At 48.5% G+C, this 17278-nt stretch overlaps 1 protein-coding gene across 5 annotated transcripts in view; it reads left to right on the top strand.

Annotated features, from left to right (window-relative positions):
* The window catches only part of Auh (AU RNA binding protein/enoyl-coenzyme A hydratase), a 94598-nt gene that overhangs the window by 18485 nt on the left and 58835 nt on the right, over positions 1 to 17278 (top strand). For 2 of the 5 annotated variants that reach the window (XM_030247133.1, NM_016709.2), the window contains one exon: positions 12484 to 12570. In XM_030247133.1, the coding sequence (XP_030102993.1) occupies positions 12510 to 12570 (61 nt within the window). In that variant the 5' untranslated portion in view covers positions 12484 to 12509. Of the gene's footprint in view, positions 1 to 627; positions 1014 to 1904; positions 4201 to 12483; positions 12571 to 14087; positions 16963 to 17278 lie in introns of those variants that run through there. The other 3 variants (XR_003950422.1, XM_017315373.2, XM_006516846.4) reach the window with 3 other exon arrangements.

The raw sequence follows: 17278 nt of genomic DNA, 5'->3' as shown, positions 1-17278 counted from the left end.
AATCATTAGATGCTATGTATTGAGTCATTCTCTTTGCTCCATTAATGAACATTGGTTAATACAGCACTATACTGTCTCAGTTACTGTGTTAGATTGGGAACACTGTATTAGTTTATTCTGTTGCTATAACAAAACACCTGAGTTTGTACCCTTTATTTAGTTTTGAAAGCTGAAAGTCTGGGACCTGGCTACACCATCAGGTGTGATCTCTGATGAAGGCTCCTGCTTGCATCACCTGCTAGTGATATCGTAGTGGCCCAAGCACACAGCAGTGACAGGAAACCAGAGAGCTGGTAAAAGCCACCAAGCTTGCCAGTGCATGCCAGCTACTCTCCCTGAAACTTACCTGCTCCATGAGAATTGTTTGCTTTTTAGCACTCCTGCACCCCCAGTGCTCTGTACCTCCTAGGCTCTTCTCACAAATGTCCAGCATCCCCAAGTACTACCACTCGGGGACCCATCACCACCAAGACATGAGCCCCGGGGAGCGGTTAAAACTCCAAAAACACAGCAGTTATTTAGCTGGATTTATTTTCAAGCATCCAGTGGTTCTTGTGGATTTCTGATTTTTATTCCTAGCACAAGGCAGTCCATACAGCTGGTTTCCTTGATGCCCTCACATTTTAGGAAGCACCTCAGATCATGTACTTCAGATAGTCGCAGTATCTGCGAGGGAGCTGTGTTTCCCAGCATCTTTGCCTTCCTGTTTCCAGCATCATGCTCACTTCATGCATGCAGCAAATCGAGTCAACAGTGGCAAGACCTGTCCTGGTCCTTTCTCACCTCCACAGAAGTCACCGCACCAGCACCAGCCGGCTCTCAGCTGACAATGTTAAAGAGAGTTCTCTAGACCTCCATTTCCTAGAGATTAAAATAAAAGCAAAACCACAAAACCCTCATCAGCATGAGTTGAATTTGCAAACTTGTTACAACAGTTATGTGTATATCCTTTCTGCCGGTTAACGTGCTAGGTTACAGATTGTCAGATATTAAAGAACTATTCCCGGACCAAATCTCTTGGTCACAGTGCATTCTTTCTGCATATGAGCAGCCTGTCAGTCTCTGATTTGCTAAAATGAGGCAATCTCCAGTTAGCTCCACCAGGACAGTTGCTCTCTTGAGTGTTTGGGTCATGCTGGGCTCATAAGAACTCTTGACTTCTGGCTTCCTGGAAATGTGTATAGAATTTTTATTAATTCTTAGCGGCTTGGTAAACTTACTGTGGAAGCCAGCTGGCCTCTGGGCTTCCTTAGTGGGAAGGTTTTAACTATGAGTGTAATGTCGTTAGCAGATGCAGCGGCAGGGCATTTATCTGTTTCTTTTGGGACAATTTTGTTAATTTGTGATTTTTTTTTTTTTTATTTTTAAAAGGGAAATCAAGTTTATTAGCATCAAGCTGCTCCCTCCCCCACCTCCACCCCCTCTGCTTTTCGTGTGTGTGGAGTCAGCAGTTAGGAGTGTCCGCATTCGGACAGTTTTGTGTTGTGTTTGCTTTGAGTGTGCAGTGCTGGCTGGTCTATGTCTCAGGACCGTCATGTGCCCTCTTCTCTAGCACCCACCTGCAGCCTCAGCTCTGAGCTCAGCCTTTGTCCTCTCTCTGTTGGTTTCCCACATGGGGTCTTCACCAGCCTTTAACTTTTCATCCTCCTGCCTCAGCTTCCCAAGCGCTGAGATCACAGATGTGTGTCACATGCCCAGCTTTTTAAAATTCTTTATAACTTTTGTCTTTTTTTTCTCTGTCTCTCTTAAAATACAAAATAATCGTTTCACTCGTCCTTTCAAAAGCTAGCTCTTCCTTTCGCCGAGTTGTCTTTCCCTTTCTGTCTCAGTGTGCTTGGGACTCAGTCTTCTGTTTCTCTTAGGCAGAAAGAAGCTCAGATCTTACATTTGATCTTCTTCTCCAGAGTGACCTTTTCACGGTTATGCGCCTGCGCTCTCTTCCGTCGATCCTGCTAGGATTCCCATCGGTTCCAAGGAAGTAATTGATTGGCTGTCATTAACTTCTAACTCTGTTTCCGCCTCAGCAGACCAGCCGGAATACTGTCCTAGATTTTGTACATACCCTTTTCTTAGCACATCGGAGATACCCATTAGTAATGACGCTGCTGGCTCATCTTGCCTTTGGCCTGGCCACTCAGCACTTTCCGCACACAACCCAAGTGATTGATCTCAGAGCACTGCGCCTGCCCAGCATCACCGCTGTCTGGAAGGCTAGCTGAGGGCCCAGACCTGCCGGGCTAGCGACCTGCTGCACTGATATGCACAGGAGGCTTGCCAGATGGAAGCCACAGATCTCATGGTGTGGATGGAGATTTTCCTGCTCTGTTAATTGGGCCTGTGGACGATATAGTGTCCCCTGTTAGGTGGAGGAAGGGGTCTTTGACAACAACAAATGATGCTGGGAGCCAGAAATCAGTCATGCAAGTAGTGGCCTCAAGCCACTTGGAGAGACATGGGCACTTAGCCTACCCTGGTGCCTCCAGAATCACAGGCCTGCCTAGAGAGACTGGGTGTGACCCACTGTGATGGTTTGAATATGCTTGGTCCAAGGAATAACATTATTAGGAGGTGTGGCCTTGTTAGAATAGATGTGTCACTGTGGACGTGGGCTTCAAGACCCTCATCCTAGCTGCCTAGAAGCCAATCTTCTGCCAGCAGCCTTCAGATCAGATGAAGATGTAGAACTCTCCGCTCTTCCATCCCTGTGTCTGCCTGGATGCTGCCGTGCTCCCACCTTGATGATAATGGGCTGAACCTGTAAGCCAGGCACAATTAAGTGTTGTTTTTATGAGTTGCCTTGGTCATGGTGTCTGTTCACAGCAGTCAAACCCTAAGACACTCATCTAGAGATAATGACAGACACGTCTGTAGTTGCTTTCCTAGCAACAGCAGGGCAGCTGACACCAAGCACGTTAGGTTTCATCTGCCCTGGCCACAACCTCTTCTGCCCTGTGCCCTGCCTTTGCCCTCTTCTGTCACCTCTGACAGACAGCCCTTATTCTCTGGCAGACAAAGCTCATTCTCTTCCCAGACTCAGTACACCTATTGCTTGGAGCCAACTTGCCTCAGATCTTCCAGCCTCTGTAACTTTAATTTTTTTCAAATCTTATTTTTAATGATGGCTTTTAAAAACACTTTAACCTCCCTATAGCCCGCCTCCAACAAGTGGTAGTGGAAAAGAAAGGATGGGGGTGGGGGAAGTGGACCTGTTTAGAAAGCAACTCCAGTCTGTGTTGTCTGGAAATCTGGAAATCGGCAGTTCAGTTCACAGGTTAGCAGGCAGTGGCAGCATGGTCCACTTGCAAACACCTCACGGATACACCAGCAATCGAGTTCGGAAGTCAGGTTAGCAACAGCAGTGACACGACCTAGCAGAGATAGCCAGGTCTCAGCCTTGGCTCGAGTCAGCAGGAGGGACCTTGCGGGTGGGGGGGAAACCAAGAGAAGTTCTCAGCCTCTCTCAGGGAAGCGAAGATATGAGAGCCACAAACATCACGCAGCTAGCTGGACCAGCAAGCCAAGCTCTGTCTCCATCGTTCCGTGGAGTCCTATTTATACCCTCCCAACATCGCATGTTTACCACGTGCCTTGCCTCGGCAAGCTCATCCTATCAGCCCGAGTCCTCGGAAGCTGCAACAAACTACAGCACACCACCGGAAGTTTTTTTGTGCGTTTCTCTCTATGGAGTCCCGACAAATGCAGCTCAACTACACAGTGTAAGGTGGACCAATACACGCATGTCATTAGCAAAGAATCCTTATCACGTGTCCTTTCACGAGCTTGCTTCAGCAGAGCATCCCCTCTCCTGTGTCTGCTTCAGCGAAACATTCCTCCTTCACCAGGCTGCCTTAGCCTTTCACCTGTGACCACTTTGACGGAAGGTTCCTTCACGTGTCTGCCCCAGCTAAACACCATCCAACCGACTTTCCAAAGAACCCTTAAGTTTCCACTTTGGTCCTCAGAGGTGGTCCCCATTCACCTAACTATCCATTTTACTTCTGTAAAAGTCCACCGATGCTGGAGAGCTGGCTCAGAAGTTAAGAACACTTACTGCAGGTTGCAGAGGACCCGAGTTTGGTTCCCAGCACTCACGGCAGCCTGTAGTTCTTGGAAGCACACATTTACCTCACGTGTACCTACCATAGTTGACAATAATAAAAACCAGTCCATCTTTCTGTTTGAGGCTGCTCTCTCACTGAAGCTGGAGCGTATTCATTCGGCTAAGGTGGTCGGCTGCTGAGCTTCAGGGATTCTCCTGGTGCTCCCCATTATGGAAGTGTGCTCCCAACTCAGACCCTCGTGCTTGCATAGCAGCTGCCCACCCAGCCGCACATCTTTCTCACTCACAGTTTATTAGTAGCTTGTTTGTAACATGGCGGATGTAGCACTGAGAGGCCATACTATTGAGATATACAGGTCCCTAAAGGCACTGTTTTGAAAGGTGTGTAGGATATTTTCCCTCCAGTGTGCTTTTGTTGCATCCCAGATTTAGGTTCCCTTCATTGTATCTTATCTTGACTATATAAATGTCGACATGGTTTCAGAAGTTAGAACTGCAGAGGCGACACCTTAGGAAAGCCCGTGCCCTCACCACTGTACCCTTGCTTACGTCAGGCGGTAGTATACTCGGGAAACCGTTCCATGTGAGTTCCCAGAACCGTGAAGGTGACCGCCATGAAAATGGGGTAAGTGGGACTCTCTGGAGGAGCCCTGGTCAGCGTGCATGTGGGTGGAGTCCTTTACCCTATGAGGACAGCAGGGGTCTGGTGCCGGGCAGGAGCAGAAGTTGAGAAAAAGCCTGAGGAAAACTGGAGTGAGTCCTGGTGGAATCCTGCACCACAGCTGCCCTGTGCTAGCCAGGTTTTTTAATTGGAAATTTTATGCTTAATTAGCATCCAAGGGGTGTTTGTCCTGGAGGAGATTCAGGCAGCTTTTCCACTACAAGCAATGCTGGGGGCCTGGTAAGCCACCAAGCTCTGCTCTTCCAGAGAGCCTCTCTCCTCCTTAGCATCACCTACCCATTCGCTCTCCATTCAGAGTGTCTAGAAATTTCCTGTGATAACTAGCCTGGTCTATAGGCCCCCACTGATTAAGGTCACGTTCCCACCCCACCCCTTTTGTGAGCATTATGATAGTTTATGTAGCAAAAAGTTGCCTATAAAAATGCATATGAGTGAGACATCATAGTAAAGCAGGCCCTTTGGGGAGCAGACCCGGGCCTCTCTGCTCAGAGGCCATCATCCTTAGCACTTGTAACACTTGCTGATCCTGGGGGATCAGGATTTGTTTAGCTCAGTGGCTAGCAAGTGCAAGGCCCTGGGTTGGAGCCCAGCTGCAAGGGAAAAAAAAAAAAAAGGGTAGCATTTGCTGTCTCCTCCTGTGGCCACTGGCCCTGGGTTTTCTGTGGCTCACTAGTGTCGTCTCCCCACCCCCCGCTGTTTCCAAGATGGCTAAAGGGTTAAAGTCCCTCAGGGTTCTTGGCGATCGGATACCAACATTTAATTTCAGCGACCACCTCTTGTCTGAAAATGACTTTAGCCTTTAAGAGTGGTGGCCCTCGCTCATGGCAGCTCCTGGGCAGGCTCCGGGTGAGGCCGTGGAGGAGCGGCAGCCATGAGCACAGACTGTGTTGCATAAGGTCACGTGCCCAGAGTGGAGAAGCACTCGAGTAGAAGCAGGTTATCATGGTTTGATTCTCCTCTGGATGGCGAGGAGCTTGCAGTATCCTGCAGCAGCAGAAGGCTCACAGGTGATCCCATCGCCAGAAGCCAGTGTCTTCTGAGCCCGTCTGAAAAGCCTTCGCAGTCATCAGATGCTTCCGTGGTCCTAGGCCTCCCGCTTGCGTATGGCTTTGATGATGGAATATTTTTGCCCTATTGTAGGCTGGAGCCTTGAACTGAGCTGGACTAACTAACCAGAGCCTACCCAGAGGGGTCTGGGGTTTGGGGCGTCAGGTTCACATTTGTGGACAGGAGCTAGTAAAGAACAAAAGTAAGGAAATGGGGGTGGGAGGGAGAGGGGGGATGCCGTGGGAAGAAGACGGCTTGCAAGTTCCTACTGGAAACTAAGGGCTTCAGGGCCCAGTGTGAGGGCCGGGCATGGCAGGCTTGGTGGATGGAGTGCTTGGTTGTCAGGCACAGAGCTTTGCTTTCACACTTGTGGTGTGTTCCTATAAGCCCAGGGCTTGGGAGGTGGAGATAGGACCCAGCATATCAGAGGCCAGCCTGGGCTAAACGCCACACTGTCTCAAAAACTCAGAAGGAAGCCTGTGCCTTGGGTCTGAAGCTCGTGCAATGTTGCGAAGGGGCCTGGGGACTCTGCGAAGTTTCTGAGCCCCACAAATGTGGTTTTCTCCCTTAGTCTCAAGAGCCTCCCCTCCCTCCAGGAGGAGCTATTTCAACTGTGTTCTTTCCAGAACTTCCTGGGTCTCTCAGTAGGGTACAGGGTTGAGGCGTTCCTTTCTGCGTTTCCTCTCTTGCACAGAGGATGCTCAGTCCCAATCTGTCCTTCACTGCAGGGAAAAGGAAAGGCCTTGACTTCCCTTGCAGAGGGGCCTATAGAGGGATGGCACCGGACAGACACTTCATCGGGATCCTTATCAGTGATTTCTAGGTTGTTGTTGTTGTTGGTTTTTTTTTTTTTTTTCTCAGCACCACTTGCAGGCTGTTGAGTGAAGTGGATGCCGGCTGTCAGCTCTTTCTTGATTGCTGTGTGATTATCACCCCCCCCCCCCCCAGCAGTCAGTTGAGTGACCCTGCTGTCACAAAGCTCCTTCCTGCTCACTGTGGAATGTTTTTCTCAGCATGAGTCAAATTGAAAGCAAACCCTGCACCATCCTAGTGAGAAATGGTTTCCATACAAGGATACATGAGCTAGTGAGACTGCGGAAGACGGGAATCATGGGAAGATGGGAGACGGCCCAGAACGAGATACATTTAAAACATAATTTTACACTCAGTCCTGACTAGTGGTTAGGTCTGTTGTTTATGTATGATGTGGTCAGCTGTACTAATAGTGCTGGTAATGAAATTCAGTCGGGAACAACTCATCTTATTTAAAGCTACAGTGAATTTAATAACACTTTAGTACATGTTCACTGGAAAAAAAAATGTGAGCGGTTATGAGTGAAGGTTTCCAAGCACGAAGCCTGATCATGTGGTTTTAAGCTGCTATGGTGTGACCGTGCTCTGTGGGGGAACCCAGGCTGGTGGCAGCTCTGCAGGGGGACTTTTCCAGGATCTTTCTCTCCAGTCTGTGAGTGAGCCTGAGGGCAGGCTCTTAGCCGAGGGGCCCTGCATTACCCTCGCACTTCCTGCAGGGACAGCGGGCACCACATCGCAGCAGGCCTCTGTCATCTCATTGCTTTCCGCCCTTTTTCCCTCTGCTTCTTGGTACAGGAAATAGATGGATCAGTGACTGAGAGAGCGTGGTTAAAAGTTGATGCGATGGATCTTTGTCACCTTTCTCCTGACGTAGTTCCCTGATGTATTTTGGGCCTTTCCTTACTATGTGAATCAGCAAGTTCAAGTTGTGTGGACTTCTGAAAGTGTGTGTGTGGGGGGTGGGGGGAGAGAACTGATACGTATGTGCCATGGTGTGTGTGGAGGTCAAAGAACAACTCCTAGAAGTCAGTTCTCTGCTTCCACGTGGGGCCTAGGGTGGAACTTGGCTTGTCACTCTTGCCCAGCAAGCGAGTTTCATTGTGTCACAGAGTGTGAGAACGTGTGTGCTTTTTACCCTTTACTTTAGCCATTCTTTGCCCTTACCTATTTTTTAAGGTGCCACCTTGAAAGCAATGTAAAGTTAGATTGTGTGTGCACACTCGGAAATTGAAGGTGAAGTTTGCCGTTGGTGACGCTGCTGGCGACGTTGCTGGCATGGCCACACAAGCTTCAGGACTTAGTTATGAAGGCAGTAGCAAGGCCTGAAGAGACGCCCGTTTGGGAAGACTGCTGTGGGTGAATGCTGTCAAGAGAACCCTTCAGGCAGGCCTCAGTGAATGAGGAGAACTTCAGGGTGTCTTTAAGAATGGAGACCGTTAAGGGCATCGTCACAAACTGCAGGCTAGCCTGGTCTACACAGAGCGAGTTCCTGGCCAGCCAGTGCTACACTCCAAGACGCTTTCTCTAAAAAAAGAAACCCTGACCATGAGCGGTTGCTGTTTTGATGAGGTTGCAGCCATAGGTGCTCAGCAAGGTGGAAGGTGGGAGGAGTCCTCCATGCTGAGGGTTCAGGTGGGCTTGAGCAGTCATAATTTAATGTCAGGTGGGGCCACAGGAGGGGACAGGGTCGCAGGGTGGGATTAGCTAGTGTAGATGAGAGTCTGCAGGTGAGCAGTCTCAGGCTGTGCGTATTCAGGGAGAGGCTGTAAGTGTTAGGCTTTGCTGCACTGGTCAGTTGTTGCCATTGCACATGAGCCTCGTCCAGTGGGTGGGTCCAAGGCCACAGCATGTCAACAAAGCACTCACGCAGGGCTCCTTCCACTCTCTGTATTGAGACTCGATGCCCTTGCTCGCTTGCTTGCTTAATGACCTGCTGCAGAGTTGACCGTATCTTTTTTTTATATACCAGGAAATTAAAACCACCCAAGTAGTTTGCTTTGCATGCCAGCCACTCCACTAAAGTAGTCTGGCAAAGAACCCACAGTGTCTTGAGGTAGAACGGTGGCCGTTGCCTTAGCCAGCCTCTGTCACTGTAATATTGTTATTGATTATCCTGAGATAATCAATTTGTGACGAGAAAGAATTGTTCTGGCCCAGAGTTTTGGAAGTTTTCAACACATGACTGGTTGGCCCAGTTGGGTTGGGTGGGTGGCAGGCAGCAGGAACACGTGGGCAGAGCTTAAAGTTACTTCTCAGGAAGGAGAGGAGGGTCCTTCAAGGATTTCCTTTCAATGACTTGAAGACTTCCTGAGAGGTTCCTGTGGCACTGTCCTGGGGATGAAGCCTTATAGTGTGTATCCCTGGAAAACCCTACAAGAGGAAGTAGGTGTTAATCCTCTCACCCCTAAGGCACTGCTCTTAGGTGGTATTCTTAGTAATGAACTTGAGTTCATAACCCATCCTGTAGTAATGGTGTGTTTCAGAACATCGTCTCATGCTTGATAAATGTGTATAGTTTTATCAATCTGAGATAAATTAGTTAACGCTACAAACAAGAATGCAGTTTAAGGTATAAAGCAGGCACAGGGGTTATGTGGGGTTGGAGCTTCGTCTGCGACTGTACCGTGAGGATGGGTGTGTGCTCCAGTCAGGGCTGCCTCAACCATTGCAGTGCTCACGTTGGGCAGCATGTGCTCAGGGTTGGTCCTGAAACATCTTTGGATGCCTGACAAATCTTCATAATAAATTTTTCCATAAAGAATTACAATGTAATGAGGAAGGAAGATGTTACCCAGGTATTAAGCCGGGTAAGTTAGTTCATATGGTTGTTAAAGGAAGGGTGGGTGACCCAGCTCAGACATGAGGTGTTCCTTGGCTCTTTTTGCTGGTTTATGATTCTTCAGTTGCTGGAGTTTTGCTTGTTGCAAGTCTTTGTTTTGCAGCTTCCGCAGTCTTCCCAGAAATGAAGATTGTAAGGGGCCAGCTCTGGTTTGTGCTTGGCCAGAGGGAATGCTGTGTTTGCTTTGATCTTTGGTCCAGACCACTACGACTTTCTCTGGATGTTCAGTAAAGCATTTTGCTTTTCGGTGTCTCAAGTTACTTAGCCTTTGCACCGAGAGCTTGGGCTGACTGATGCAGAAGTCCGGCTTCCCGCCCGTCTTGGCGTTCAGTATGGCTTTCCCACTAATGTTAATCATTTCTGGTCTTTTTAAAATGTCTAATTTTATTTTATGAGTGTTTTGTTTCAACCTGCACGTATGTATGTGTACTGCAAGCATGCCTGGTGCCCACAGAGGTGGGAGATAACATTGGATTTCATGGACCTAGAGTTACGAGCCAGTGGTTGTGAGCCAGCGTTTAAGTATTGGGACCCAAGTCCGGGTCCTCAGGAGAGTAGTAAGTGCTCTTAACCATTGAGTTGTCTCTCCAGCCTGACTTTTGGTTTAAATTTGGGAGATTTGTGTCTCATCTCTTTGCTAGAACATTTAGAGGTTCCAGTATACCTATTAATTGATCTCTTCTCCAAATTGCATCTAGGTAAGTTCTCTGTCTTACCTGAGCATGATTGGTGATAGCCCAAAGGGGACAACCTTCAGTGTCATTCCTTAGCCAGTGTCCACCTTACTTTTTGAGACAGGGTCTCTCCCTCGCCGGAACTGACACTAGTAGACTCAACTGGCCTGTGAGCCCCAGGGAGCTGCCTGTCTGCCTGCTGCAGTGGGCTCATAACCACACACACACCACTTACAAAAACAAAAACATGGGTCCTGCGCTCAAACTCGCGTTTTCAAGCTCGCAGCAAGCACTGTACTGACTGAGCTGTCTCCCTGGCCTTTGCTTTTTTCAGACTGTGTTTGGGTGTAGGTAACGGTGCGACCAAAGCTCTGCATTAGGAGGGGCGGCTAGTGGGATTGTTGTACCGTGTGATGTTTCTCACGAGCCCCTTCCGTACGTTTCCACATGGGTGTGTTAGTGTACATCTTCACTGATAAAGTTCAAGGGCTCCCCCTTCTCTACAACCCCCTTGCTCATTTGTTGTGAGGCAGGGTCTTGCCATGCTACCCAGCCTAGCCTTGAACTCCCGATCCCCCTGCTTTAGAGTGCATTTAGTCTACAGTCTGGCATTCATTGTCTTTTCTGAGGTGATGTTGGTGATCTCATGTTGTTGGCTACTTGTATATTGTCCTTTACCCTCCCCTCCCCCAACAGCAACAGCAACAGCAGCAGCCTGAGGTGACTCAGTGGGTGACTTGCATGCTGCACAAGCATAAAGGCTTACACTTGGATGAGTGTGGAGATGCGTTGCAATTGTGGAGGCAGGAGGATGCCCAGAGCTCACTGCCACCCAGTCTATCCCATCAGTGAGTTCCAGGTTAGGTGAGAGACACTATCACACAACAGAAGACAGGATACACCAGGGAAGGCACCCATGGTCAGTTTCTGACCTCCGCTCGTGCATGCGCAGGTGCACTGCCCACACTGTACATCCATGGTCAGTCTCTGACCTCCGCGCGTGCATGCGCAGGTGCACCGCCCACACTGTACATCCATGGTCAGTCTCTGACCTCTGCACGTGCATGCTCGGGTGCATCTCTCACATGGTACACACTCATCGTTCCTCTGCTTCTGCCCCCATACACACATCAGAAAGACAACAAGAACTCTCCGTCCCCATCCTGTGGCAGCCAGCTGTTCTCTTGCTGTTGGGTTGGGCCTCTTGTGTGCTCTAGGCTGTGGGGCAGGTGTGGCCAACTGGCACATGCTTTCTTCCATTCTACAGGCTGTCTCTTTGCTCTGCTGACAGCTGTCTTTGCTGCCCAGAGTTCTTCAGTTGGATGTCATCCTATGTGCTTCCTTTTGCTTTGTAACTGGTTGCCAAGCTGAGTATCATTCCGTAACTATATTTTTCCTTCAGCAGATTCATTTGCATTTATACTCCTGATTGTTTTATTTAAGTCCCTTTAGGAAGAGCACGTCCTAGCTCTGTTGCCATCTGTTGGTGCTGTTTAACTGTTTCCGGTTTCTCAGTGTCCTTTGGCTGTACTGTGTACTGTTGTCTGTGCTTTCGACGGACGGACGGTCTGCCTGAGATCTCGGTGGCATGTGCCCGAGAGCCACTGGATTAAGAGGCCTGTGCTGGGCTGATTCTAATTCTCCTCCCTAGGGAAGGTGTGTGTGTGTGTGTGTGTGTGCGTGTGTGCGTGCGCGCTTAGCATCCCCTGGGCACTGTACATAGTCATATTCTACAGTGAATAAGGAGAGAGGGACAGCCACCTCTGTGCCCCTGTGCTTAGTTTGTTGTTTCAATGGGACAGCTTTTGGTGAAACCCTGTCTTGAACTCAGAGCGAAATGACCCTTTAAGGAACTCAAATATGTTTTTCTCTGCTCTAAACCTAGTGTTGTGTGATAAAGTCATAATTGCGACCTCATCCCTTGCCTTTAAACCAGCGCTTCTCAGGTTGGATTTGCAGTCACCGTGGTGACTTTGTTGTAGTTGGCCTTTTTCATTGCTTTGGCCGTTACACCCTCAAGCCCAGAGCAGAGGCAGGAAGATCGCCATGGCTCCCGCAGGATGCAGGCGATGGCACTAGTCTGAATCTGTCTGTGACAGTGTTGTTGTGTTTGTAACTTTTTAGTGAATAGATGAGTCTGTGAAAGGCTTCTTGACTTGAATTCTTATAGAGCAACAGTGGTCAGTGGGTATGACATGAAGGGGTGCTGGGGAGCGAAAGCTGCAGGATGCTGCTGTGGACCACGTGATCTCTCCCACGGTCACCAATGCAGCGTATAAATTCCATGGGCCTTCACATGGAAACACATACTTTTTTGCTCTCCAGTTGCCCTTTTGTTACAATCTCATCTGAATACGATGTCTTGTAGGTGCTGACCTTAAGGAACGAGCCAAGATGCATTCCAGTGAAGTTGGTCCCTTTGTCTCCAAGATCCGATCGGTGATCAATGACATTGGTAAGCACAGCTATGCTGAGGGTGGGCTTTACGTCACGGTTGTCTCTCCCCACGAGGTGGTCAAATTCATAGCTAATTCATCATGAACTGTGGTTGCTTGAGCACTTAAAAGTATTTCACTTGGAAAGACACGTGAAATATGTCAGGTAGGATGGCTCGGTTGGTGAAGTGGCATGCAAGGATGTGGACTTGAGTTTGATCCCCGGAACATGTGTGAGAAGCTGGCTGCAGTGGTGGTGCGCACACACTTGTGATTGCAGCCCCAGGGAGCTGGGAGCGGCCAGCCCAGACTAATCGGCAGCTCCAGGCTCAGTCACAGACTTACTCAGAGAGTAAGGGGGAGAGCAATTGAGGAAGATACCTTGCCATTAATCTCTGGCCTCCACACACGTGTGCACACATGAACACCTGCACACATGTGTATACACACACACACACACTCTTCCTCTTTTCTCTCCTCTCTTTTAAAATTCTTGACAAGTAGATTATTAATCAAGAGTTAGACCTGTATGTCGACACACAGAGGCTGGATGAGGCAGGAGGATTGCAGGTGGGGCAGCCCAGGTTACAGAGTGAAGTTGAGGCCAGCCCACCAAACCTCTCCTTCAGAAAATTAAAACCTAATAACCGAAGGAGGACGGGCAGTGTGCCAGCATGGCGCCAGTCAGCATTGTAAGAAAACGAGCACTGTCAGTTACTGCTCCTACCACTGGTGTCTCCATGGGCAGTAAGATGATCCACACTGACAAGTCTGACAGTGTTAGCAAGTCGTGTGTCCCTTACTTTGCTGTGAATCCAAAAGGACAAAAGGTGATAAGTAATTTTTAACTTTAGGGATCCAAACAGCCTGGCTTTGGGGTTTGATTTAACAGACTCATGCCTAAACCAGAAAGTATGCATTATTCTTACAGAGTCTTTGTAAAAATGTGCTGAGCCAGAATCTAAAGTTGGTTAAATTTTCACAAAATTGATACACAGAGACATTGTTCTTGGTTCACAGTACAGGTAAGCTAGAAACAGGATACACAGAGCCTCAAGAATCACGGACTTCCAGGCTGAAAAGGAACTGGGAGGGGTCGTGAATCACAGGAGAAGCTGGGAGAGTTACCCGAGACTGTATGTCCAATTTCATGAGACTTGTCAAACACTTGAGGGACATTCTCAACCTTAAGTTCATGTCGGCAAGAGAAACCCCCACTAATGATAGATAGATAGATAGATAGATTGATAGATAGATAGGTAGGTAGATAGATAGGTAGATAGATGATAGATAGATAGATAGATAGATAGATAGATAGATAGATAGATAGATGATAGATAGATAGCCAGGCATTCGCAGTGGCTAAGAACCCCGGGACGTTTTAGGAAAGCAGTTATACAAGAACTGGAAGCGAGTGACATACAAGAAGAGTGACAGTCTAAGCCAAGCCACACCTCACAAGTGTGGAATTTAAGGGTGGTTTCCATTGGGAAAACTAATATAAAGGCAATTAAAATAAAGTCCTATGTTTACATAGTGTAGTGAAGAAAGCCTCTGAGAGGTGTCAGCACGTCTTCATGGAAAGGCCGAGCGAACGGGAGTGGGAGGAGGCGCCTCCAGCCACAGCCAGTGCCTATCTCTTCATGGTGAACCTTTGAAGCTGTCTCCTGAGCCCAGAAGCAAGTCGGGAGAGGCCTGTGGCAGCCTCCCTCTGCATCTTTCTGGAGTCTACCCCCTGGAAAAGGAGGGGACAAAAACAAAGACGGAAAAGAACAAAGCAAAACACCAAGAGATCAGCTTGGTTAACTAGCAGAACATTGTGGTAAGATGGCAGGGCTTGAGACTTGTGTTCCAAATGGCAACCATAGGCCGAAGCCATCACAAAAAGATACTTTTGGCCCTGGAAGTAATAGTGTATCTAGGAGCACAGGAACCATGCAGAGGTGAAACAGCCTTGTAAGATAGGGGAGTGTGTATTCCCTTTAGGGTTCAGTTTCAAGAGGTGCTTCTCATGAATCTGTGTGAGGGACACACAGCCAGAGCCAGAGTCACCAACAGAAAGAGGACAAGAAGCCTTGCTGCAGCCACGGTGCAGGCTTTATTTAACGAGACACAACTAAAGCACTGGGCTGCTTGCCTAGGCCGTACCTGTGGCCATGTCTGTCTGGCCCACAGGACATGTTGGGGAATGGGAAAGAAAAGATGAATAAGTTCTGTCAACATTAAATGAAGACCACCGGAGGATGTGTCTGTGAACACGCAGAGGCTTGACAGCTGAGCTGCAGCCTGGAAGCCCTCGGGAGGACTCTCCAGGAAGTAGATGCAAAGCCCACCCCCTAACTAAGAAGCTGTTCACTGTCGATACCTGATGGGAAAGAAGAAATCAGTTTCCTATAGCAGAGTGTCACTGGGCACACCGGACACACACCAGGGCAGGCCCCATGCCCAGGAACAGCTGGCCAACACAAAATGAACTTAATGGTTGGTCAGTCGGTGAGTTGGTCTATCTGTCTGTCTATCATTTTTATGTGAACTTTTTGTTTTGTTTTGCATCTTTTGACTTACTGGGTCTTTTGGGGGGGGTGCTGAAGGAGGGAGGGAATGGGTTAGAGAGAGAGAGAGAGAGAGAGAGAATGAAATTGGGTGGATAGGGAGGTGGGCAAGATCTAGGAATTGATGGGCAGGAAAACATAATCAAAATGTATTGTGTGAAAAAAAGAATTTAAATAAAAAAAAGTCCCTCACACTCTTGGGTAGTGGTGTTTAGTCTTTCTGATGCAGCGACCCTTTAACACAGTTCCTCATGTCGTGGTGACTTCAACCATAAAATTATTTTTGTTGCTACTTTGTAACTGTAATTTTGCTGTTGTTATGAATGATAAGTATCTGAGTTTTGTGACCTTTGGTGACCCCTGTGTAAGGGTCATGGCCCACAGGTTGAGAATTACTGCTTTACTGACTGGGCTTAGGCTCCTTAGTAGTCACTTGCAGCTTGTCTCAGTCTCGGTGGGAGGTTGTATCCCCCAGATCCCACCCAGACATTGAAGCCTGAGGAGCATTATAAAATGATAGCCCTCCCTGACAGGATGGCTCTGTAGGCAGAGGTTTGGAGTTCAGTAGCCCACATCCACATGGTGGAACAAGAGAATCGACTCTGGCAGGTTGTCCTCTGACCTCCACATAGACACCCTCCTCACGTGCATGCGCATGCGCGGACACCCTGAGTAAGTCAGTGTAAGTAAACCCATTGTGTGGCTTTGCATTTTGTGGATGAACGATCAGAGAGGTTACTTGGAAAGACTCCTCTCACAGATACCTCTGTAGAGCGTAGCACTGTCCTACATCTTGGTCTCTGTTACGAGGGTCAGCATCTCTGGTATGACATCAGAAGGAAGGAGGAACGTGACTGAGTTTTAAGTGCTATTATTTATACACTTAGCCGTTAGGTTCATCCTATCACCATACGGTGTTAAGAACACGGCTGCTGTCTCTCTCACTGGTGCAGCCTACAGGAGCTCCGTCTCCTGTACTGGTGCAGCAGAGTAGCTGCCATTCTTGTTGCCGTTCAGATCTACCCCACCATGTAGGTGTCTGACTTTTGTCCCTCTTTATTCAAAACCTCGGCCGGTTAGTGCCACAGCGATGTTGCCATGCAGGCAGAAGCCAAGTGCTCCTGTGTTTCCGTGCGAACTTGTTGCCTCCTGATAATTTGGCTTTTGCTTTCACCACATTGTGCTGAGAGCTACTCAGTGAAGAATAGTTTTGTTTTCTTTTGGTTTTTTTGGGTTTTTTTTGTTTTTTTTTTTTTTTGAGGCAGGGTTTCTCTGTGTAGCCCTGGCTGTCCTGGAACTCACTCTGTAGACCAGGCTGGCCTCGAACTCAGAAATCTGCCTGCCTCTGCCTCCCAAGTGTTGGGATTAAAGGCATCCGTCAACCCGCCCGGCCCAAGAATAGTTCTGAGTTTGCAGACTGTGTGCTGTATGCTCACTGTGTCTTCTGCCTGTGTCTGAGTGCCGAGGAAGAGTCGTGGGAAGGGCGGGCGAGCTTTTAGGAGTTATATAGCTAGCTTCTTTCTGAAGCTCTCCTCTCACTGCTGTCTGTCCTGTGAGTCTGCTGTGCACAGCGTGACACTTGGTCAGGAGCACTCTGCTTGCTTGCTTGCTTGCTTGCTTCCTTTCTTTAGAGACAGGGTTTCTCTGTGTAGCCCTAGGCTCTCCTGGAACTCACTCTGTAGTCCAGGCTGGCCTCGAACTCAGAGATCCACCTGCCTCTGCCTCCCAAGTGCTGGGATTAAAGGTGTGCGCCACCACCACTGGCCACTCTGCTTTTAAAGCCTGAGTTTAAACTGCCAACTTCTGCCATTCCAGAGTACCATTCTAGAGTTCATCAACACCAAAAAAAAAAAAAAAAAAAAAAAAAAAAGGAAAGTCCCTTCCATTCTCATTGGTCTTTCTATACTTCTGATTTCATAAGGAACCCCGGATGCTGTGTTTTTTGTAGGCGCTGGCAGTTTCTCGGCAGCTGCCATCTTTCCCTGTGTGGTCATTGCTCTGTTATACTGCCTTTGACTCTTACACAAGGCACTTGTGTACACATGGGGCTCGTCGCTTTGCCCCTGCTGCCTCGTTAAGGTTTTCCTTGGGGCTTGGCTGCAGTGCTGTGTGTGTGTGTGTGTGTGTGAGTGTGAGTGTGAGTGTGAGTGTGTCAGTGTAGATACCCTTCTGAGTC

This window comes from Mus musculus, chromosome 13 (assembly GCF_000001635.26).
Source record: "Mus musculus strain C57BL/6J chromosome 13, GRCm38.p6 C57BL/6J".
In the NCBI taxonomy this organism is placed as follows: Eukaryota; Metazoa; Chordata; class Mammalia; order Rodentia; family Muridae; genus Mus; species Mus musculus.
This window is presented reverse-complemented; position numbering and strand designations above follow the sequence as displayed.